The sequence below is a fragment of the Haematobia irritans genome, chromosome 4 (genome assembly GCF_050003625.1).
Source record: "Haematobia irritans isolate KBUSLIRL chromosome 4, ASM5000362v1, whole genome shotgun sequence".
Classification (NCBI taxonomy): domain Eukaryota; kingdom Metazoa; phylum Arthropoda; class Insecta; order Diptera; family Muscidae; genus Haematobia; species Haematobia irritans.
Window position 1 is genome coordinate 19056220 of NC_134400.1, and position 23399 is coordinate 19079618.

Genomic DNA, 23399 nt, shown 5'->3' on the forward strand with positions numbered 1-23399 from the left:
AAAATAAAATTTTGAGAAAATTTTCTATAGAAATAGAAATGACAAGATCAAATGTAAAAAAGCAATATTTTATTTTATTTCTCCAGTTAGTACTTACTTAGAGGCGTAATTTGTGTTACTTGTGGACGACCACAGGTCGTTGGATCCAAGTAAACTTTTTTTTTTGAGTGTAGATTGATCATAAATCCAGGTTTTTAAAAGTCGAATTTTCTCAGATTTCGGTCTTTTTAAAACAACCGGTTCAACCGTTTTTTTCCAAAAATCATAAAAACGCGTAAGTTAGGAAATAAAAATATATATTTTTTTCAAATTTAATAACTTTTAAAAGATGGACACAAATGCGCATATTCATAATAATTTACTGACAGTTTATCGAAGGAATTTGTATGGTAATAGTAGGTTTAAAGTTTACGTTCACTAACTAAAAGTGTTTTTTTTAGCAGTTTATTCTATACCCGCGGCTCTTACTGCCTATATTTGACATTCAATGGACAATTTTATATTGAAATGACACAAACGGGAACCTGGTTCTTGAGGTCTTAAAACACCTATTCTAGCGTTCCATTGAAAATCAGTGTAGCAAAGCCTTGTCGGCTTGTCGATGTAAAAAGAATTGGTGATCAAAGATAGTCGTAAGCAAATATTGAAAAATTCTCATTTTTTCACATGAATTTAAAATTTATAATATTTTTTTTTTCAACAAAAATCGAAACGGAGAAAATTTATACTGTAGGTGAACTGAGCCATTGATGCAAACTTCAAAGTGTTAATACCCTACTTTTATTGTTTCGTTTCGTTTTGTATTTTTTTTTTTTTTGTTGTGCATTGTGGGAATATTGAAAATAATTAATATTGTAATAATCGGTTATTTGTTTAATTATCAAATTGTGTTTAGAGGAAACCTTCGGATGATGAGCTTAGTATTAATGAGGTGAGTACATACTTATACATATAGAGGAGATACATATTAGTGTCGTCACTTATTAATTGTGCCTGGTGAGATGTAATCACTTCCATTAGTTCTTAACGTATTGCTATACATTTTTTTTCTTTAATAAAGTCTTCTATAGATTTTTTTTGAGTAGGTTACTATCAAAAATTGTTGTTGTTGTTGTTCTTTATACTCTGTCGAGTGTTATCTTCCATTGGAATTTTAACACTTTTTATTGTATTTCAATTACTTCTTGTTCCATAGTATTTTTATCATCTTCAAATTTAATCTTCTCATTTTTCTTCTCTTTAACGGAAACGGATTTTTTGGATTTCTCCTCTTTTTTATTGACATCCGATTTACCATTCACATCTGCAATATCGGTCGATGTGGATGGCCGTTTACCACTGCGAAATTTAAAACGAGAAACTGGAGCCGTTGCTGCATTATTGGCACAATTGCAAATGGATTCAAAGAGACGAACCACAAATCCACGGGCCTTATTGACAACCTTGCCATTTTTAAAATCTGGTATAGCAAAATCTTTGGATTATTTTCACAATTCAAATTATTTTAAAAATAGAAAAAACATGAAATGAAATAATCAAAAAAAAAAGAGAGAAAGAGAGCAAAAAAGATAAATTTTTATATTAGTAAATACATGCCAAGTGATTTGATTTGTATATTATTGTGAATATATTTAAATCTTAGTATCTAAATACATAAAAAAAATAAAAATAATTTTACTTAGCGAATAAAATTAGTGTTACAACAAGCATTAAATGAAAATCTATAAAAATGTTCTACTACTTAATTTATTAAATTTTCAAGAATATTTGTATATGTAAAAGGGTAAAAAATTTTATTTCTATAGAAAACTTGGTCAAAATTTTTTTCCTACACCCTTACAAAAAATCGCTTCTGTAACATATACTCCCAAACATATTTTGCTTCAAGCATATACATTTTTGGGTATTGCCCAAACATTTATATGTTTGATCTCTTCCAATATATAATATGTTTGAAAGCATATTGGTCTAAACAATTTATGTTTGGGTAGTCTAAGTTCCAAACATTTTGTATTTTTGCATCCAAATTCAATAATGTTGTCTTCCAAAAAACAATATGTTATTATGTGAACATATAATATGTTTGGAAGCATTTTGCACCCAAAAATATTATATGCTTAAAAAAATTCTCCCAAACAATATTGTGCTCAAAATTTTATTTATTTATTTATATATTTACAATCATAATGAATTATGAAAATAAACAGGTAATATAGGTGCTAACAACATAGGTTTTCGACCTGAATGCTCAAAATTTTGTTTCTGCCTAATTGTAAAGGGTGATTCTTTTGAGGTTAGGATTTTCATGCATTAGTATTTGACAGATCACGTGGGATTTCAGACATGGTGTCAAAGAGAAAGATGCTCAGTATGCTTTGACATTTCATCATGAATAGCCGAACGATCTGCCACAACGTCGAATTTTCAGTGAATGGGCCCTAGAAAAGTTGGCAGAAAATCCGCTTTTTTATCGACAAATTTTGTTCAGCGATGAGGCTCATTTCTGGTTGAATGGCTACGTAAATAAGCAAAATTGCCGCATTTGGAGTGAAGAGCAACCAGAAGCCGTTCAAGAACTGCCCATGTATCCCGAAAAATGCACTGTTTGGTGTGGTTTGTACGCTGGTGGAATCATTGGACCGTATTTTTTCAAAGATGCTGTTGGACGCAACGTTACGGTGAATGGCGATCGCTAACGTTCGATGCTAACAAACTTTTTGTTGCCAAAAATGGAAGAACTGAACTTGGTTGACATGTGGTTTCAACAAGATGGCGCTACATGCCACACAGCTCGCGATTCTATGGCCATTTTGAGGGAAAACTTCGGAGAACAATTCATCTCAAGAAATGGACCGGTAAGTTGGCCACCAAGATCATGCGATTTGACGCCTTTAGACTATTTTTTGTGGGGCTACGTCAAGTCTAAAGTCTACAGAAATAAGCCAGCAACTATTCCAGCTTTGGAAGACAACATTTCCGAAGAAATTCGGGCTATTCCGGCCGAAATGCTCGAAAAAGTTGCCCAAAATTGGACTTTCCGAATGGACCACCTAAGACGCAGCCGCGGTCAACATTTAAATGAAATTATCTTCAAAAAGTAAATGTCATGGACCAATCTAACGTTTCAAATAAAGAACCGATGAGATTTTGCAAATTTTATGCGTTTTTTTAAAAAAAAAAGTTATCAAGCTCTTAACAAATCACCCTTTATATTCCCCCACATCTTTCTCACTTCCACGAGATTTTTTAGTTCTTAGCACTTTTTTCTGTGATACAAACATTGTAGAAGAAATTATTCAATTTTATGATTTTTTTTATTTTAATTTTACCTTTTGCCGGACGGGGATTCGAACAGCGGACCACACAGTTTGTAAGGATCCAAGAAGTAGCTGATCAATTGCCCAAGGAAAAACAAAATGTTAATTTTGTAATAACAAGCAACAACCACCAACTTAATTCAATATCGCTCCCTGTTAAATAGCGCTCCAAGCTACTAAACACATATATGTTTATAGGCTATTTCTAAATTAATATATGTTTGCATCCAAGCATATTATATTTACAAACATTTTATGTCCCAAACATAATATGTTCTAACATATTAACATATATGTCCCAAACATGTTATGCTAGTTTATGAACATTATATGCTTGCACTCAAAAATATTGTGTTTAAAAATTTGTGTTCCAAACATATAATGTTTATAGCCAAACATATGAAAAACAGTCTTTTTCATCCGTGTATAGAAAACTTGGTCAAAATTTTATTTCTATAGAAAACTTGGTCAAAAATTTATTTCTCTAAAAAATTTTGTCAACATTTTATTTCTATAGAAAATTTTGTCAAAATTTTATATCTATAGAAAATTTTGTCAAAATTTTATTTCTATAGAAAATTTTGTCAAAATTTTGAATACTATTGAAAATTTTGTCAAAATTTTACTTCTATAGAAAAATTTGTCAAAATTTTATTTCTATAGAAAAATTTGCAAAATTTTATTTCTATAGAAAATTTTATTTTTATAGAAGATGTTATCAAAATGTTATTTCTATAGAAAAATTTGCCAAAATTTTATTTCTATAAAAAAAAATTTTGCAAAATTTTATTTTTATAGAAGATCTTATCAAAATTTTATTTCTATAGAAAATTTTGTTAAAATTTTATTTCTATAGAAAATTTTTTCAAAATTTTAATTCTATAGAAAATTTTTGCAAAATTTTATTTCTATAGAAAATTTTAGCAAAATTTTATTTCTATAAAAAATTTTGTCAACATTTTATTTCTATAGAAAAATTTGTCAAAATTTTATTTCTATAGAAAAATTTGTCAAAATTGTAATTCTATAGAAAAATTTGTCAAAATTTTATTTCTATAGGAAATCTTGCATCTTTAGAAAATTTTTATAGAAAATTTTGTCAAAATTTTATTTCTATAGAATTTTATTTCTATAGAAAAATTTGCAAAATTTCATTTCTATAGAAAATTTTGCAAAATTTTATTTTTATAGAAGATTTTATCAAAATTTTATTTCTATTGAAAAATTTGTCAAAATTTTATTTCTATAGAAGATTTTATCAAAATTTTATTTCTATTGAAAAATTTGTCAAAATTTTATTTCTATAGAAAATTTTAGCAGAATTTTATTTCTATAGAAAATTTTTGCAATATTTTATTTCTATAGAAAATTTTAGCAGAATTTTATTTCTATAAAAAATTTTAGCAAAATTTTATTTCTATAAAAAATTTTGTCAACATTTTATTTCTATAGAAAAATTTGTCAAAATTTTATTTCTATAGAAAAATTTGTCAAAATTGTAATTCTATAGAAAAATTTGTCAAAATTTTATTTCTATAGGAAATCTTGCATCTTTAGAAAATTTTTATAGAAAATTTTGTCAAAATTTTATTTCTATAGAATTTTATTTCTATAGAAAAATTTGTCAAAATTTTATTTCTATAGAAGATTTTATCAAAATTTTATTTCTATTGAAAAACTTGTCAAAATTTTATTTCTATAGAAAATTTTGTCAAAATTTAAATTCTATAGAAAATTTTTGCAATATTTTATTTCTATAGAAAATTTTAGCAGAATTTTATTTCTATAAAAAATTTTGTCAACATTTTATTTCTATAGAAAAATTTGTCAAAATTTTATTTCTATAGAAGAATTTGTCAAAATTGTAATTCTATAGAAAAATTTGTCAAAATTTTATTTCTATAGAAAATTTTGTCAAAATGTTATTTCTAAAAAAATTTTTTCTCAAAATTTTTGCAAAGAAAATTATGTCAAAATTATATTTCCAAAGAAAATGTTAGCAAAATTTTCTTTTTTTCTTCTTTTTCAAATATTGTTCAAATTTTATTTCCATTGAAAATTTTGTCAAAATGTTATTTCTATAGAATAAAAATATGTCAAAATTTTATTTCTATTGAAAATTTTGTAAAAAAAATGTTCCTCTGTTGGTTAAGCTACTCTTGTAGTTTGGTCAACACAATGGTTTTAAAGCTGAGATCAAAACAACAAATATGATTGAAGTACAAACCAACAATAAAAAAAGAAACACGAAAATTTTATTTCTATAGAACATTTTGTCAAAATTTTATTTCTATAGAAAATTTTGTCAAAATTTTATTTCTATAGAAAATTTTGTCAAAATTTTATTTCTATAGAAAATGTTGTCCAAATTTTATTTCCAATGGAAATTTTCGATTTCAATAGAAAATTTTCTTAAATTTTCATTTCTATTGAAAATATTGTCAAAATTTTGATTTCTATTGAAAATTTTGTCAAAATTTTGATTTCTATTGACAATTTTATCAAAATTTTATTTCAATTGAAAATTTTGTCAAAATTTTGATTTCTATTGAAAATTTTATCAAAATTTTATTTCTATAGAAAATTTTGTCAAAATTTTATTTCTTTAGAAAATTTTTGCAAAATTTTATTTCTATAGAAAATTTTTGCAATATTTTATTTATTGTTGCTTTTGACCTCAGCTTAAAACCATGCATTGACTAAACTACAAGTGTAGCTTAAACAACAGAGGAAAAATATGCTTGTCAAATTTATTTGGGCAGAGCCCTATAGACAGCGAGATGGTTGGATGTAAATATAGCTGTTTCAGAATTACCACATTTTGTCAAAATTTTGTCAAAATTTTATTTCTATATAAAATGTTGTCCAAATTTTATTTCCAATGGAAATTTTGTTAAAATTCGATTTCAATAGAATTTTTTTTTAAATTTTCCTTTCCTTTTCCTGGTTAAGCTACTCTTGTAGTTTGGTCAACACAATGGTTTTAAAGCTGAGATCAAAACAACAAATATGATTGAAGTACAAACCAACAATAAAAAAAGAAACACGAAAATTTTATTTCTATAGAACATTTTGTCCAAATTTTAATTTCTATTGAAAATTTTGTGAAAATTTTGATTTCTATAGAAAATTTTATCAAAATTTTGATTTCTATAGAAAATTTTTGCAAAATTTTATTTCTATAGAAAATTTTTGCAAAATTTTATTTCTATAAAAAATTTTTGCAAAATTTTATTTCTATAGAAAATTTTTGCAAAATTTTATTTCTATAAAAAATTTTTGCAAAATTTTATTTCTATAGAAAATTTTTGCAAAATTTTATTTCTATAAAAAATTTTTGCAAATTTTATTTCTATAGAAAATTTTTGCAAAATTTTATTTCTATAGAAAATTTTTGCAAAATTTTATTTCTATAAAAAATTTTTACAAAATTTTATTTCTATAGAAAATTTTATTTCTATATAAAATGTTGTCCAAATTTTATTTCCAATGGAAATTTTGTTAAAATTCGATTTCAATAGAATTTTTTTTTAAATTTTCCTTTCCTTTTCCTGGTTAAGCTACTCTTGTAGTTTGGTCAACACAATGGTTTTAAAGCTGAGATCAAAACAACAAATATGATTGAAGTACAAACCAACAATAAAAAAAGAAACACGAAAATTTTATTTCTATAGAACATTTTGTCCAAATTTTAATTTCTATTGAAAATTTTGTGAAAATTTTGATTTCTATAGAAAATTTTATCAAAATTTTGATTTCTATAGAAAATTTTTGCAAAATTTTATTTCTATAGAAAATTTTTGCAAAATTTTATTTCTATAAAAAATTTTTGCAAAATTTTATTTCTATAGAAAATTTTTGCAAAATTTTATTTCTATAAAAAATTTTTGCAAAATTTTATTTCTATAGAAAATTTTTGCAAAATTTTATTTCTATAAAAAATTTTTGCAAATTTTATTTCTATAGAAAATTTTTGCAAAATTTTATTTCTATAGAAAATTTTTGCAAAATTTTATTTCTATAAAAAATTTTTACAAAATTTTATTTCTATAGAAAATTTTTACAAAATTTTATTTCTATAAAAAATTTTTGCAAATTTTATTTCTAAAGAAAATTTTTGCAAAATTTTATTTCTATAGAAAATTTTTGCAAAATTTTATTTCTATAGAAAATTTTTGCAAAATTTTATTTCTATAGAAAATTTTTGCAAAATTTTATTTCTATAGATAATTTTGTCAATGCCATCTTCATTCGCTTTATCCACACTTTTTAATTGTGTTTCCTCAATAAACTAAAAAAAAATATATTTTTTTTTTGAACGAGTGTAACGGTTTCATGTAATCAAAATAGCCTTTATTATAAAGCATGACTCAAAACAATTCCGCACGGCATGTAAGGCAAAAACTGTTTTAATCGAAATGAAAGCCAAGAACCGCTTCACAGGTTATTGTCATTTACACATAGTTCGAATGAAGTGCCTAAATTATGACATAATTGAATTGAATTTGTGGCTTTAATTAAAATAGAAAACAATAAAACAAAAATAACAATTTCATGTCACCAAGTGTTTTAATTACTACCTCGCAAAACGGCAGTGTCCAGTTGCAACGGTAACGACATGAAAACCAAGCTCTAAAATGAGACATCATCTAATTTAAGTGAATCAATCAATTCCGTCTATAGTCTATAAATAGGAGGCATTACAATTAGAAGAAATTTTATTTCATAAAAAATTTCCATTGGAAATACCAAGCGCATTGTAATAAACTAATTCGTATTCTAAAAGTGGGAAATCACCTAAATTAGATATCCAATTTCGAAGTGTGTTAACGATTAGCCAATTGTGGTGAAATGTTTTCAGCCTGGATAATATTGAGGTGGCTCCTAGTTTCTTTAATCTGTACTCATCATTTGACATTTGCGGTATGTGACAACAAAAAACGCTTCCTTTTGAATTTGCAGAGAATATTGCAATGAAATTCTCATCCCCTTAGGTTACCATGGAACAATTCGAACAAAGTTTGGATATGATGCGTAATGGTTGTGTGCCAAAATTTAAAATTCCTATTGAAAAACTTGATTTATTGAGAGTTGGTAATTATGAGGCTGTCGAAAATGACCCGGATATTAGAGTAAATATTCCATATTTTTTTAATGGCAAAATGTTAGTGATCCTATTTTTTATTTCAGTGCTACACAAGGTGTGTTGCTCAATTGGCTGGAACGGTAAGTAACAGAAATAAAATTTTGACAAAATTTTCTATAGAAATAAAAATTTTAACAAAAATTTCTATAGAAATAAAATTTTAACAAAATTTTCTAGAGAAATAAAATTTTGACAAAATTTTCTATAGAAATAAAATTTTGACAAAATTTTCTAGAGAAATAAAATGTTGACTAAATTTTCTATAGAAATAAAATGTTGACTAAATTTTCTAGAGAAATAAAATTTAGACTAAATTTTCTATAGAAATAAAATTTTGACAAAAATATCTGTAGAAATAAAATGTTGACAAAATTTTCTATAGAAATGAAATTTGGACAAAATTTTCTATAGAAATGAAATTTTGACAACATTTTCAATAGATATAAAAATTTGGACAAAATTTTCTATAGATATAAAATTTTCTATAGAAATAAAACTTTGACAAAATTTTCTATAGAAATAAAAAATTTAAGAAAAATTTCTATAGAAATAAAATTTTGACAAAATTTTCTATAGAAATAAAATTTTGACAAAATTTTCTATAGAAATAAAATTTTGACTAAATTTTCTATAGAAATAAAATTTTGACAAAATTTTCTATAGAAATAAAATGTTGACTAAATTTTCTAGAGAAATAAAATTTAGAGTAAATTTTCTATAGAAATAAAATTTTGACAAAAATATCTGTAGAAATAAAATGTTGACAAAATTTTCTATAGAAATAAAATGTTTACTAAATTTTCTAGAGAACTAAAATTTTGACTAAATTTTCTATAGAAATGAAATTTTGACAAAATATTCAATAGATATAAAAAATTAGACAAAATTTTCTATAGAAATACAATTTTCTATAGAAATAAAATGTTGACAAAAATTTTCTATAGAAATAAAATGTTGACTAAATTTTCTAGAGAAATAAAATTTAGACTAAATTTTCTATAGAAATAAAATTTGGACAAAAATATCTGTAGAAATAAAATGTTGACAAAATTTCCTATAGAAATGAAATTTGGACAAAATTTTCTATAGAAATGAAATTCTGACAACATTTTCAATAGATATAAAAATTTGGACAAAATTTTCTATAGATATAAAATTTTCTATAGAAATAAAACTTTGACAAAATTTTCTATAGAAATAAAAAATTTAAGAAAAATTTCTATAGAAATCAAATTTGGACAAAATTTTCTATAGAAATAAAATGTTGACTAAATTTTCCAGAGAAATAAAATTTAGACTAAATTTTCTATAGAAATAAAATTTTGACAAAAATATCTGTAGAAATAAAATGTTGACAAAATTTTCTATAGAAATAAAATGTTGACTAAATTTTCTAGAGAACTAAAATTTTGACTAAATTTTCTATAGAAATGAAATTTTGACAAAATATTCAATAGATATAAAAAATTTGACAAAATTTTCTATAGAAATACAATTTTCTATAGAAATAAAATGTTGACAAAAATTTTCTATAGAAATAAAATGTTGACTAAATTTTCTAGAGAAATAAAATTTAGACTAAATTTTCTATAGAAATAAAATTTGGACAAAAATATCTGTAGAAATAAAATGTTGACAAAATTTTCTATAGAAATGAAATTTGGACAAAATTTTCTACAGGAATGAAATTTTGACAAAATTTTCAATAGATATTAAAAATTTTGACAAAATTTTCTATAGATATAAAATTTTCTATAGAAATAAAATGTTGACAAAATTTTCTATAGAAATAAAATTTTGACAAAAATATCGGTAGAAATAAAATGTTGACAAAAATATCGGTAGAAAAAAAATGTTGACAAAATTTTCTATAGAAATAAAATGTTGACTAAATTTTCTAGAGAAATAAAATTTAGACTAAATTTTCTATAGAAATAAAATGTTGACAAAAATATCTGTAGAAATAAAATTTTGACAAATTTTTCTATAGAAATAAAATTTTACCAAATTTTCTATAGAAACAAGTATATACAGCACTAAGTTCGGCCGGGCCGAATCTTAAATACCCACCACCATGAACCAAATATTAGGGTTTCCTTTGAAATTTCAGGAGGGCTTGAGGCCACTTCCCGAAGATAAATTTAAAGATTTCACTTATGAGGACTATATCAGATTCTGAATTTATAAGAACCATTTTTGTTTGAGTTTTAGAGGAATCATTAACATCTCTTGTAAGTGTGCAAGAAAATTATAAAATAACGTCTTGATTTGAAATCTTAAATCTGTAGAAGTAAAATCTTGAAATTTTACATAGAGTTTCAAGCAATTTTCATGATCAGTGCGCCTTCTACACCCTCAAGAAGTGAAGTCTATATGGAGGCATTACCAAATGGACCGATAAAAACTTAATCCGATACACGTTTTTGTGAGCCTAAAATACCAGAATACCCGTGTAAAAATTGGGGGATCTGATTTGATATGGTTAGATCTGTGCCAAGATATGGTCAGATCTGAGCAGATCCGAAAAATGGTTATATCTGCTCAGATCTAAATACTATGAAATTGGATCTGATCAGATCTCAAAAATGAGACACATCTAATCAGATCTAATTTGTTATAATTGTATATTATTTGATACATTTGTATCTTTCGAGATCTGTCAACAGCATAGGATACCTGCTCATAATAAAAGCCCATAATTTGTATATAATATGAGATCAATTAATTTATTTGAAAAAAAAAAACAAGAAGTATATGCATACACTCCATAACCTAACCATAACCATTACATACACTCAAAAAATTTTAATATAAATTGAATTCCATCAAAGTCAATTAAGGAGGTATTGTGTCCAGGGGTTTTTTCGTTTGTTTTTTTTCCTTTAAGGCAATCTGTAATGAAATTTAGTAAATAGTATTAGGAATTAAATTGGACTATGTAAGCTAGTATAAGGATTGTTTTCTTCTTTAAGTTGCAATAAAAGTTGCTAAAAAGGTTATAATTTTATGTTGCTTTTAATACTCACATTTAAAGAGAATTCGTGAACAGTGATCAACATATCGAGTGATGTCCGATTCAATGTTTAGTTCAATAACATGGGACATTTTTCTTATAATCGAGTCTGAACGGCAAATCACGTTGGGTTGAGAAAACTTAGAGAATCTTTGAAGCAGTAAGAAATGTCACATTACTGTGAGGAGATAATCCACCGCTCCACCGCCGATATAATTTTTGGTCGGAACTGGGATTGAACGCATGACTTTTTGAATGCAAAGCGGGCATGGTAACCAATACCACCGTGGTATCCTTTTTCCTAATCTAGAAAGTATTAAAACAATATATGAAAAGGACTACGAAGGAAATGACAAATACAATCTACTTACCTACATAATCTCCGCAATAAAAGAAACTACAATTTATCAAATTAAAACAATTAAGTATTTCTTAATTTTCTCGCCTTTCTTGTGTTATCTTTGTGTTATTAATGGGTTTTTGTTGAGACTGATGGGCCGTTCACACTAAAGGCCGAATTGGTTTGTCGAATTTAATGGAAACATGAAGGACTCTTATAATGTATAAAACCCATTTATTAGAAAATATCGATGTCTCTATTCCAAAGTACGCTAAAAAGTCTAAAAAGTGAATTTTACAGGACAAACAAGTTAAAAGTTTTTTTTGAACTTAGACCACTTTAGACCGAACAAATTTTTTTGCTCTTTTTGGATTGGAAATTTGTAAAACTTTAGTCACAGACTGCGTCAATATTAACAATAACTTTTGATAGAAGTGTCCAATAAATTCGAACATTTGAAAGGATGCAATTCACATCAATGCGAATAAAAAACAACGAACTCCATCAAACAATTTTTTTACCTTTTGGACCGTATTTAACCCCATATATAGTCAGAGATATGATGTTATATATACCATATCTTATTAAATATAGTGCTATACATGGGTCTATCCAAGCATATATTATTAGATATGGGAGATATAATTAGATATTACACTATATATGATGAGATCTGCGATTATATTTAACCAGATCTAGCGCCATATATAGCATATCTGTGCAGATCTAATTATATCTGAACCAATATCTGAACAGATCCAATTAGATAAAATTTAATATTATTAGATAGGATTGGATCCTCCAATTTTTACACGGGTATTTACAATTTCAGGCAAATCAAACTACGGTTTCTAGAAACCCAAGGAGTTAAATCGGGAGATCGTTTTTATGGGGGCTATACTAAAATATGGACCGATACTCACCGTTTTCGGCACACCTCTTTATGACCCGAAAATACCTCTAGATTTCCAATTTCAGGCAAATAGTATAAAAACTTCGGATTCTAGAAGCCCAAGAAGTAAAATCGGGAGATCGGTCTATATGGGGGCTATACCAAAATATGGACCGATACTCACAATTTTTGGCACACGTATTTGTGGTCCTACAATACCTCTAGATTTCCAATTTCAGGCAAATTGGATAAAAACTTCGATTTCTATAAGCCCAAAACCCCAAATCGGGAGGTCGGTTTATATGGGGACTATATCAAAACCTGGACCGATATAGCCCATCTTCGAACTTGACCTGCCTGCAGACAAAAGACGAGTTTGTGCTAAATATCAGCACGATTGCTTCATTATTGAAGACTGTAGCGTGATTACAACAGACAAACAGACAGACAGACAGACAGACGGACAGACGGACAGACGGACAGACGGACATCGTTATATCGTCTTAGAATTTCTCCCTGATCAAGAATATATATACTTTATATAGTCGGAAATCGATATTTCGATGTGTTACAAACGGAATGACAAACTTATTATATCCCCGTCACCATTCTATGGTGGTGGGTATAATAAAATGTTGACAACATTTTTTATTATAGAAATAAAATGTTGACAAAATTTTCTATAGTAAATAAAATGTTGACTAAATTTTCTCAAGGCATATTAATTAAAGGTAAAGTCACGAGCAAACGTGTGTACACCCCATGATATTTAGAAAGTCAAACTAAAATGGCAGGTCACTTAAGTTGACATTTTTTGTATGTGTAGTGTTGTTGTATTGTAATATTTATGTACACAAAGAATGTAAACAAACCTACTAAACGTAAACAAAGCCTTTGACAAGATGAATGTCGATATTAGTCACCTGATTGCATGACTTTACCTCTTTAATATGCCTTGAAATTTTCTAAAGAAATAAAATTTAGACTAAATTTTCTATAGAAATAAAATTTTGACAAAAATATCTGTAGAAATAAAATGGTGACAAAATTTTCTATACAAATTAAATTTGGACAACATTTTCAAAAGATATAAAAATTTTGACAAAACTTTCTATAGAAATAAAATTTTGACAAAATTTTCAATAGATATTAAAAATTTTACAAAATTTTCTAGAGTAATAAAATTTTGACAAAATTTTCTATAGAAATAAAATTTTGACAAAATTTTTTATAGAAAAAAAACTTCGAAGACTTTTCTGCCTGTACAGTAAATAATTTATTCATAATTAAAACAAATTCCTTATTTTTGTATCTTTTTTTCTCAAATTACAGGTAACCCGAAAAGGTGATTTCAGTATTCCAAAGGCAATTGCTCAAGCGCCCATAATATTACCCAAGGAATTACAGGGTCCCGCAATAGAAGCACTTAATGTCTGCAAAGATGCTCGTAAGTATTAAAGATCCAACAATACGGTGATCCCCATTTAAATGTAGAGTTGTCCTACACTGGAAGAAGAATTTTCTTTCCGGAGGAACGAAAATTTTAGACAAGCGAACTTTTCATTTGATTGAACGTAATTTTCTTTGAACGTAACTAAAACTTTCTGTGTGCTTAAAAAAGTTTTTAATTGTGAACGCGGTCTTTTAAAACAAAATGAAATATATATATATATTTTTCTAAATATCTATAACAAACTATGTCTGAAATACTAAATATCTAAACATAAAATATTTTGTTTTTTTTTTTTTTGTTTCAGAAAAAGATTACAAGGATTCATGCGACCGCATTTTCTACACAACCAAATGTGTAAGGGATTTCAATCCAAAAATATTTAAATTTCCATAATATGGAAATAATAATAAAATGAAAATAACTATAGTGACTTACTTTGTTTTTGCGATTTACTCTTGTTCTGAAAGAAAAAGGAAATGAGAGAATGGAAGATTAGTAGTAGTCCAAATGATAACACAAAGCACCACTCTGCCTTTGGGGTAGTAAAGTGGCAGCCCATTAGTTTAAACCCACAGTCCATTTCGATATCCCATGTGGTGAGCTTCATTCTTATCAATGAGTGCTGGCCGATTCCATATTTTAGCTCAATACTAACGAACCCCTATTCTCAGAAACGACATTTTAGACAGACAAAGTTTTTTGATGTCCGTACAAAGGTTCTTTCAAAGGTAAGAAATTCAGGTAAATTTTTTCTTAAAGCAAAAATAGAAGTAGCAATTTTCTATAGAAAATAAAAACTAAAGAAAATTTTCCCAAAATTGTATTTCTATAGAATATTTTATTTCTATTGGAAATTTGATCAAGATTTTATTTCTATAGAATATTTTCTCGAAAATTTTATTTCTAATGAAATTTTTTTCAAAAGTTAATTTCTATAGAAAATTTTATGAAAATTTTATTTTTATTGAAAATTGTCTGAAAATTGTATTTCTATAGGAAATTTTGTCAAAATTTTAGTTCTATAGAAAATTTTTTCAAAATTTTATATCATCATAGTTGTTTTTGATTTCAGCTTAAAACCATGCATTGACTAAAGTACAAGAGTAGCTTAACCAACAAAGGAAAAGTATGCTTGTCAAATTTATTTGGGCAAAGCCCTATAGATTGCAAGATGGTTCGATGTACAGCTGTTTCGGAATTACCTCATCAGCATCCTCTACTTGCAGCAAAACTATCAACCAATTATCAGAATAAATTCGGGTAATTCACTCAACCCAAAGTGAACTACATTTGAACCTTCCGAAAAAATGTTTGATAGTCGGCTACTGCCCAAACAAGTTTGCAAGCATATCTCTTTTAGAGGTGTGCACGTGACACAAAATTGTCGTGACTCACGAAAATTTTCGTGACTCACGCGTGAGTCGTGATTCACGCTGACGTCAACGGCGTGAGTGTGCGTGAGCGTGATCAACCAACCAAATGTCGTGCGTGAGCGTGAGTCATGAAAATAATATCTTCGTGAGTGTGCGTGAGTAACGAAATTCGGAAAAACACACTCACGAAATTAATTCCGCGTACGAACATAAAATGCTTACGAGTTGAATTCATTTATAATTTTAGTGACACCCTAGGTGTAAAGAGTTTTATAACGCCCTCGATTTTAATCATACTCATGTTTTCAATCAGGTTCTATAGGTAAATTACTCATAAAATTATTCGTGAGTCACGACATTTTTCGTGAGTCACGATATTTTTCGTGAGTCACGACATTTAAAAGATGTTCGTGCGTGAGTGTACGTGAGTACAAATATTCTTTTCGTGAGCGTGCATGAGCGTGAGTCCTACCCAAAAATATCGTGCGTGAGTGTGCGTGAATAAGATTTCTCCGTCGTGAGTGTGCGTGAGCGTGAGCAAAATATTACTGTAATCTCTTTTCCTTTGCCAAACTCAAATCATTGATTTGAATGTAGTTGGCTGGGTTTGTTTTTGAGCGTGCTTCCTCTATGAATTACCCGAATTTATTCTGATAATTGGTTGATAGTTTTGCTGCAAGTAGAGGATGCTGATGAGGAATGTGGTAATTCCGAACTGTTCAACTTAAAAAAAAAAAAATGTTCATATAATCTCATGTGTAGAAAATTTTATTTATGCATAGGTATGTATACAATATTTTTATAATATTAAATTGAGCCGACGGGCTTTTTGGGCAGCAAATAAATCAATGACTTCTTCAGTCGGCACATTTATTCGGCGATGAACCGACATTAATGTCAATCCATTGAGTCTACTCTCGCTAGTCGAATTTCTAAGATACGTCTTTAATCTCTTCATTGTTAAAAATGAAAGTTCGGATGAGTACGTAGTAACTGCAGGGATGGAAAATTCAGTACTATAGTACTTTTTTCAATACTTTTTCACCCCAGTCAGTGCCGTAGTACCCCCGCGAATGATTTAGTACCTTTTGTGTAGACATTTTTGAGTCGATATCAGATTTATGGTACAATAGCTTTGACAAAATATTTTAATATTTTGAGAAAGTCTTTATCAACCTTATTTGCTAATAGTCTTTTACAAATATGGCAAAACAGACATGTTCATGTGGGAAGAAAATCTCGATTTTGTAAAAGACATAGTCAAAAACAGGATTTTATTGAACTTCAAGAATGTTTTAGTCGAAAAAAGAATGCGATTCTATATTATCGATTTTTTATTTCGGTAGAAAATGTTGTCAAAATTTTATTTCTATATAGAATTTTTGCAAAATTTTATTTTTATAGAAAATTTTGTCAAAATTTTATTTCAATTGAAAATTTTGTACAAATTTTATTTCTATAGGAAATTTTTGCAAAATTGTATTTCTATAGAAAAAATTTTGCAACATTTTTTTCTACAGATTTTTTTGCAAAATTTTATTTCTATAGAAAATTTTTGCAAAATTTTATTTATATAGAAAATTTTTGCAAAATTTTATTTATATAGAAAATTTTGTCAACATTTTATTTTCTTTAAAATTTAGTCTCTTGACAATAATTTTCCAGTGAAAATTTTGTTGAAATTTACTAAAAAGTACCTTTCCGCTCAAAAAATACATTTTTTGTACTTTCTTAAAAATTGTATTTTCCATCCCTGAGTAACTGGCAAAGTGAACAAAATTTTTAAAAGAATATGCACGTTTGGAAATATCTCTTTATTGCACTCTCCAAGTGCTTCCATCGCAGGTTCTTTTCGCAGGTTTTGCGCCATTTCATTTACACATGTGTGTTTGGTTGTTTCGTTGTTGTTGCTATGACCAAACAAAGCGAGTCATGTTCACAAAAAGAACAACAAACACAAATAAAAAGCATAAAGACATTTTCCAAAAATGAAATTTGTGGTGCGAGAACAAAAACAATTTGTTGTTTTCGACCGTCGTTTGACGGGCTTTTCAACTAGTATTCTATGATTTGTGCAAGTTTTATAGGTAAGCGTTTTCAAAATAAAACCTCCAGCTTTTCTTCAACATCTTCGATAAGATTTTTCTATGCAGCTAAAAATATAAATTTATTTATATAAAAATATTCATTCATTTCGGGGTGGGTTTGATCCCCCTCATCCCCCCCCCTGAATACGGCCTTGGGCGTGCTTCCTCTATGAATTACCGGAATTTATTCTGATAATTGGTTGATAGTTTTGCTGCAAGTAGAGGATGCTGATCAGGAATATGGTAATTCCGAAACAGCTGTACACCAAACCATCTTGCAGTCTATAGGGCTTTTATTATAATTTTTATAGAAAATTTTCTCAAAATTTTATTTCCATAGAAAATTTTCTCAAAATTTTATTTCTATAGAAAATTTTGTTAAAAAATTTTATTTCTGTAGAAAATTTTCTCAAAAATTGAATTCTAAAAAAAAAATTTGTCAAAATCTCATTTCCATAGAAAATTTTGTCAAAATTTTGTTTCTATAGGAAATGTTCTCAAAATTATATTTCTATAGAAAGTTTTCTGAAAATTTTATATCTATAGAAAATTTTTTTCAACATTTTATTTTTATAGAAGATTTTGTAAAAATTGTATTTCTATAGGAATTGTATTTCTATTTATGAATTACCTCTTAGCTGGAGAGGAATATTTGCAAAACCCACCAAAACATTAAGAATTCTATCAATCTACCAAACAATAACAAAATTTACTACTTTTTGGTAAAATTCTACCAATTTTGGCAACCGTGCTCATAAGTGAAAATTGCAATCGGAATGGTTAACTCATTACACCGCCTTCCGTAGTGGTGAATATAAAAGCAAACAACTCAGTTGAAATTTTTCCGTTGCATAGTGTAATAAGGGGGAGTTTTGATGGGTGGCTACGACTACGTCACAAAGACAATATTAGGCCTAACACAACACTATTTACGTGTTCTGGGATATCATCTTATGGACTATACATTTGTTTGTCTATACATACCTGTTGCGAAGTGTTATTGCCATTTTGCTGTTTATTGGCCTCTTCTTCAGCCTTTTCCAGAACTTCATCAATGAATTCACCAACCACAGCCATTTTACTTGAATCACTTTTAAATTCCACAATACGTGATTTCAATTTCTCATCTGAATCATCATTGTTATCCTCGATAGATTTTGCCTTGCCATCGTTGTTGGTTTGTAGTTTAGAGATATTGGAAGTGGTATCCTGAATCAAGCCACCATCATCCGTGTCCGGGGAGACAGGAACATCGGTGGCAAAATGAGCTCTCATATTTCTAGGAGTTTCTTCTTTTTCACTCAACTTTTTTTCTTTTCGAGATTAACACGATTTGATAAACTTCACTTCACTTCGGTTTAAATTAAATTCACTTAATTTTTTTTAATTTTATTTCTCTATAGTAAGACTTAAAAATCTATATTTTCTCAAAAAAAAATCCACAATTATATCCTTTGTTCGTGATAAGAAGAGAACATGCAAGGATGTTGTATGTTGTATCTATAAACTACTTCTGTACAATGGAAATTTGTGTTCTTCTCGTCATGGTCTTCATGTATCTCTCTACCTCACCACGGCTGCCTGTCGATGAATGTTACTGAACCATGAGCTTAACTGTGTGGGTATATATGCGTGTTTGTGTGTGTGTGTACATGTTTGCATAGGTATTTTTCCTCTCAAATGCGTACAGACACCAAAACATAGTATATTGCACACCCATCCCACTTACTTACCATCATTACTTTCCTTGTTGTTATCATTTTGGTCTATGCCAAGTAAAAGGTTTTCTATCACCCATCCGTCACCACCACCACTAGCACCATCACAACAGCCACTTACTTTCTAACATGTAGGTCACCCATGCTACCCTTAAACATGGGAAGTCTGCCACGTGCCACCACCACACATAGTAAAAAACATTTTTTGAGATTAGATAGTTTTGGGATACATTTTTGGAAAATACCACTCCAAACCAACACCATGTGTGTTTATTGATCTAGGTGATGACTATGCAGGTATCCTTCACCAAATAGATATTGAGAAAAATATTCACGAGTGGTGAGTTTGAATGGATTTCGATTTTTCGAATTATTTTTTAAATTTAATTTCTTTAACAAATTTTCTCAAAATTTTATTTCTATAGAAAATTTTGTCAAAAATTTTATTTGTATTTTTTGTATTTTATTCAGTTTTTGCTTTCACATACGACAAAATTTTAAATCTTATAATTATAGTATGTGGATATCAGTGGTAGAAATATAAGTGTACAAATTATTTAGTATATCATTAATCATAATAAAAAAAGTACTAAATAATTGAAAAGTAATAAAGAAAAAAAAATAATAAGTATTAAAACCAGTAAGGAAAGTCTAAAGTCGGGCGGGGCCGACTATATTATACCCTGCACCACTTTGTAGATCTAAATTTTCGATACCATATCACATCCGTCAAATGTGTTGGGAGCTATATATAAAGGTTTGTCCCAAATACATACATTTGAATATCACTCGATCTGGAAGAATTTGATAGACTTCTACAAAATCTATAGACTCAAAATTTAAGTCGGCTAATGCACTAGGGTGGAACACAATGTTAGTAAAAAAATATGGGAAACATTTAAATCTGAAGCAATTTTAAGGAAACTTTGCAAAAGCTTATTTATGATTTATCGCTCGATATATATATATGTATTAGAAGTTTAGGATTATTAGAGTCATTTTTACAACTTTGCGACTAAGCAGTGGCGATTTTACAAGGAAATTGTTGGTATTTTGACCATTTTTGTTGAAATCAGAAAAACATATATATGGGAGCTATATCTAAATCTGAACCGATTTCAACCAAATTTGGCACACATAGCAACAATGCTAATTCTACTCTCTGTGCAAAATTTCAATTAAATCGGAGTTAAAAATTGGCCTCTGTGGTCATATGAGTGTAAATCGGGCGAAAGCTATCTATGGGAGATATATCTAAATCTGAACCGATTTCAACCAAATTTGGCACGCATAGCTACAATGCTAATTCTACTCCCTGTGCAAAATTTCAACCAAATCGGAGCAAAAAATTGGCCTCTGTGGTCATATGAGTGTAAATCGGGCGAAAGCTATATATGGGAGATATATCCAAATCTGAACCGATTTCAACCAAATTTGGCACGCATAGTTTCAATGCTAATTCTACTCCCTGTACAAAATTTCAACTAAATCGGAGTTAAAAATTGGCCTTTGTGGTCATATGAGTGTAAATCGGGCGAAAGCTATATATGGGAGATATATCCAAATCTGAACCGATTTCAACCAAATTTAGCACGCATAGCCACAATGCTAATTCTACTCCCTGTGCAAAATTTCAACCAAATCGGAGTTAAAAATTGGCCTCTTTGGGCAAATGAGTGTAAATCGGGCGAAAGCTATATATGAGAGCTATATCTAAATCTGAACCGATTTGGCTGGTATTTTGCAAGTTTTTCGAGACCCATAAAATATTCGGATGTACGGAATTTGAGGAAGATCGGTTGATATACACGCCAATTATGACCAGATCGGCGAAAAATATATATGGCAGCTATATCTAAATCTGAACCGATTTTTTCCAAAATCAATAGGGATCGTCTTTGAGCCGAAACAGGACCCTATACCAAATTTTAGTACAATCGGACTAAAACTGCGAGCTGTACTTTGCACACAAAAATACATCAACAGACAGACAGACAGACAGACAGACAGACAGACAGACATCGCTAAATCGACTCAGAATTTAATTCTAATTACTCCTAATTACTCCTTCTTGGCGTTACATACAAATGCACAAACTTATTATACCCTGTACCACAGTAGTGGTGAAGGGTATAATGATAAAAATAAAAATAAAAAACAACTATATACAGCAGTAAGTTCGGCCGGGCCGAATCATAAATCAAATATAATAGTTTACTTTGAAAACTCTTCGTCATAGAGGGTTTCTTGATAATATATAGAATTTTAGCGGGTTTGATGACAAATTTTCTCCCAAGCAAATCAGTTCAACCAGATTCTACCTATGAAGACTAGAACAGATTCTGGATTTATGAGAACCAATTTTGGTTTGAGTTTTAAAGAAATCATAAACATATCGGGTATATGATGAAATAACGCCTTGATTTGAACATTTTAATCTGTAGATTTTTTCCGCCATTATTTAAATGAATACGATGAGTAAAATCTGGAAATTTTACTTTCAGTTTCAAGCAATTTTCATGATCAGTGCGCCTGTTAATATGCCCTGAAAGAGGTGATTTCTTTTGTGAGGAACGAAATTTTAGACAAGCAAAGTTTTCTTTTGACACAAATTTTAGAGAAAATCGTTGAATCGCTTATCAAAAATTCGGATTAGTTTACTCTAAACGAAAATACTCTATACGAAAGGGAAATTTCGTTTGTCTAAAATTTCATTCCGGAGGAAAATATTTTTTTCTTTGGGTGTACCCTCAAAAAGTTAAATCGGTCTATTACCAAACGGACCGGTAAAAAAAAAGATTTTTGAGGGTCTAAAATTCCAGTATATTTACATTTATGTGTTCCAGTATATTTACATTAATGTACCTCAAATACCTCTAGAATTCCACTTTCAAACGAATTGGATGAAAACTACGAATTCTAAAAGCCCAAGAAGTAAAATCGGGAGATCAGTCTATATAGGGGCTATACCAAAACATGGACCGATAGGCATCATTTCGACACACCTGTTTATGGTCCTAAAATACCTCTAGATTTCTAATTTCCGGCAAATTTGATAAAAACTACGGATTCTAGAAGCCCCAGGAATAAAGTCGGGAGATAGGACTATATGGGGGCTACACCAAAACATGGACCGATAGTCATCATTTGCTACACATCTATTTGTGATCTTAAAATACCTCTAGATTTTCAATTTCAAGCAAATTGGCTAGAAAATATAGTCTCTACACGCCCAAGAAGTAAAATCGGGAGATCGGTCTATATAGGGGTTTTACCAAAAAATGGACCCATACACCTCATTTGTGGTCCCAAAATACCTCCAGATTTCCAATTTCATGCAAATCGGGTAATAAATACAGTTTATAGAAGCCCAAGAATAAAAATCGGGAGATCTGTCTATATGGCGGCTATACCAAAACATGGACCTATACGGACCATTTTCGACACACCACTTTATGGTCCTAAAATACCTCTAGATTTTCAATTTCAGGCAAATCGGATAGAAAATACAGTTTCTAGACGCCCAAGAAACAAAATCGGGAGATCGGTCTATATGGAGGCTATACCAAAACATGGACCGATACGACCCTTTTCGACACACCTCTTTATGGTCCCAAAATACCTCTAGATTTCCAATTTCAGGCAAATCGGATAGTAAATACAGTTTCTATAAGCCCAAAAATAAAATCGGGAGATCGGTCTATATGGAGGCTATACCAAATCATGGACATATGCACCCCATTTTCGACATACCTCTTTAAGGTACAAAATTACTTCCAGATTTTCAATTTCAGGCAAATCGGATAGAAAATACAGTTTATAGAAGCCCAAGAATAAAAATCGGGAGATCGGTCTATATGGGGGGGCTATACCAAAACATGGACCGATACGGACCATTTTCGACACACCTCTTTATGTTCCCAAAATACCTCTAGAATTTCAATTTCAGGCAAATCGGATAGTAAATACAGTTTCTAGAAGCCCAAGAAACAAAATCCGGAGATCGGCCTATATGGGGGGCTATACCAAAACATGGACCGATCGGCACCATTTTCGGCAC

At 28.8% G+C, this 23399-nt stretch overlaps 2 protein-coding genes and 1 long non-coding RNA gene across 4 annotated transcripts; 1 reads left to right on the forward strand and 2 right to left on the reverse strand.

The window, feature by feature from the left end:
* Positions 1-279: 279 nt before the first annotated feature.
* LOC142234386 (uncharacterized) lies at positions 280-19176 on the reverse strand. Of its 2 annotated transcripts, none has more exons than XM_075305514.1 (3): positions 18606-19176; positions 14597-14621; positions 280-1459 (listed from the first exon to the last, which is right to left on the reverse strand). In XM_075305514.1, the coding sequence occupies exons 1-3, from the start codon at positions 18894-18896 to the stop codon at positions 1164-1166; spliced, it is 612 nt and encodes a 203-aa protein (XP_075161629.1). In that variant the 5' UTR covers positions 18897-19176; the 3' UTR covers positions 280-1163. The 2 variants fall into 2 exon arrangements, with proteins under 2 accessions (XP_075161629.1, XP_075161628.1); XM_075305513.1 differs by having other exon boundaries at positions 280-1474.
* Positions 7860-14591, forward strand: lush. Its single transcript, XM_075305515.1, has 5 exons — positions 7860-8240; positions 8312-8449; positions 8508-8543; positions 14041-14155; positions 14466-14591. Exons 1-5 carry the CDS (start codon positions 8169-8171, stop codon positions 14552-14554), a joined length of 450 nt encoding a protein of 149 aa, XP_075161630.1. The 5' UTR covers positions 7860-8168; the 3' UTR covers positions 14555-14591.
* On the reverse strand, positions 11163-12359 carry LOC142234388 (uncharacterized). The gene is made up of 3 exons (XR_012721613.1): positions 11848-12359; positions 11490-11782; positions 11163-11355 (listed from the first exon to the last, which is right to left on the reverse strand). It is a non-coding gene; the product is annotated as an uncharacterized LOC142234388 (long non-coding RNA).
* Positions 19177-23399: the final 4223 nt, after the last annotated feature.

Excerpts from the sequence above, each read along its gene's own strand:
- lush (XM_075305515.1), top strand. The coding sequence starts at position 8,169 with ATGTTTTCAGCCTGGATAATATTGAGGTGGCTCCTAGTTTCTTTAATC. Across the intron at positions 8,241-8,311 it reads CTCATCATTTGACATTTGCG|GTTACCATGGAACAATTCGA; the intron begins GTATGTGACAAC and ends TCATCCCCTTAG. Across the intron at positions 8,450-8,507 it reads AAAATGACCCGGATATTAGA|TGCTACACAAGGTGTGTTGC; the intron begins GTAAATATTCCA and ends TTTTTATTTCAG.
- LOC142234386 (XM_075305513.1), bottom strand. The coding sequence starts at position 18,896 with ATGAGAGCTCATTTTGCCACCGATGTTCCTGTCTCCCCGGACACGGAT. Across the intron at positions 14,622-18,605 it reads GCAATAACACTTCGCAACAG|AACAAGAGTAAATCGCAAAA; the intron begins GTATGTATAGAC and ends TTTTTCTTTCAG. Across the intron at positions 1,475-14,596 it reads GAGTAAATCGCAAAAACAAA|ATTTTGCTATACCAGATTTT; the intron begins GTAAGTCACTAT and ends AATAATCCAAAG.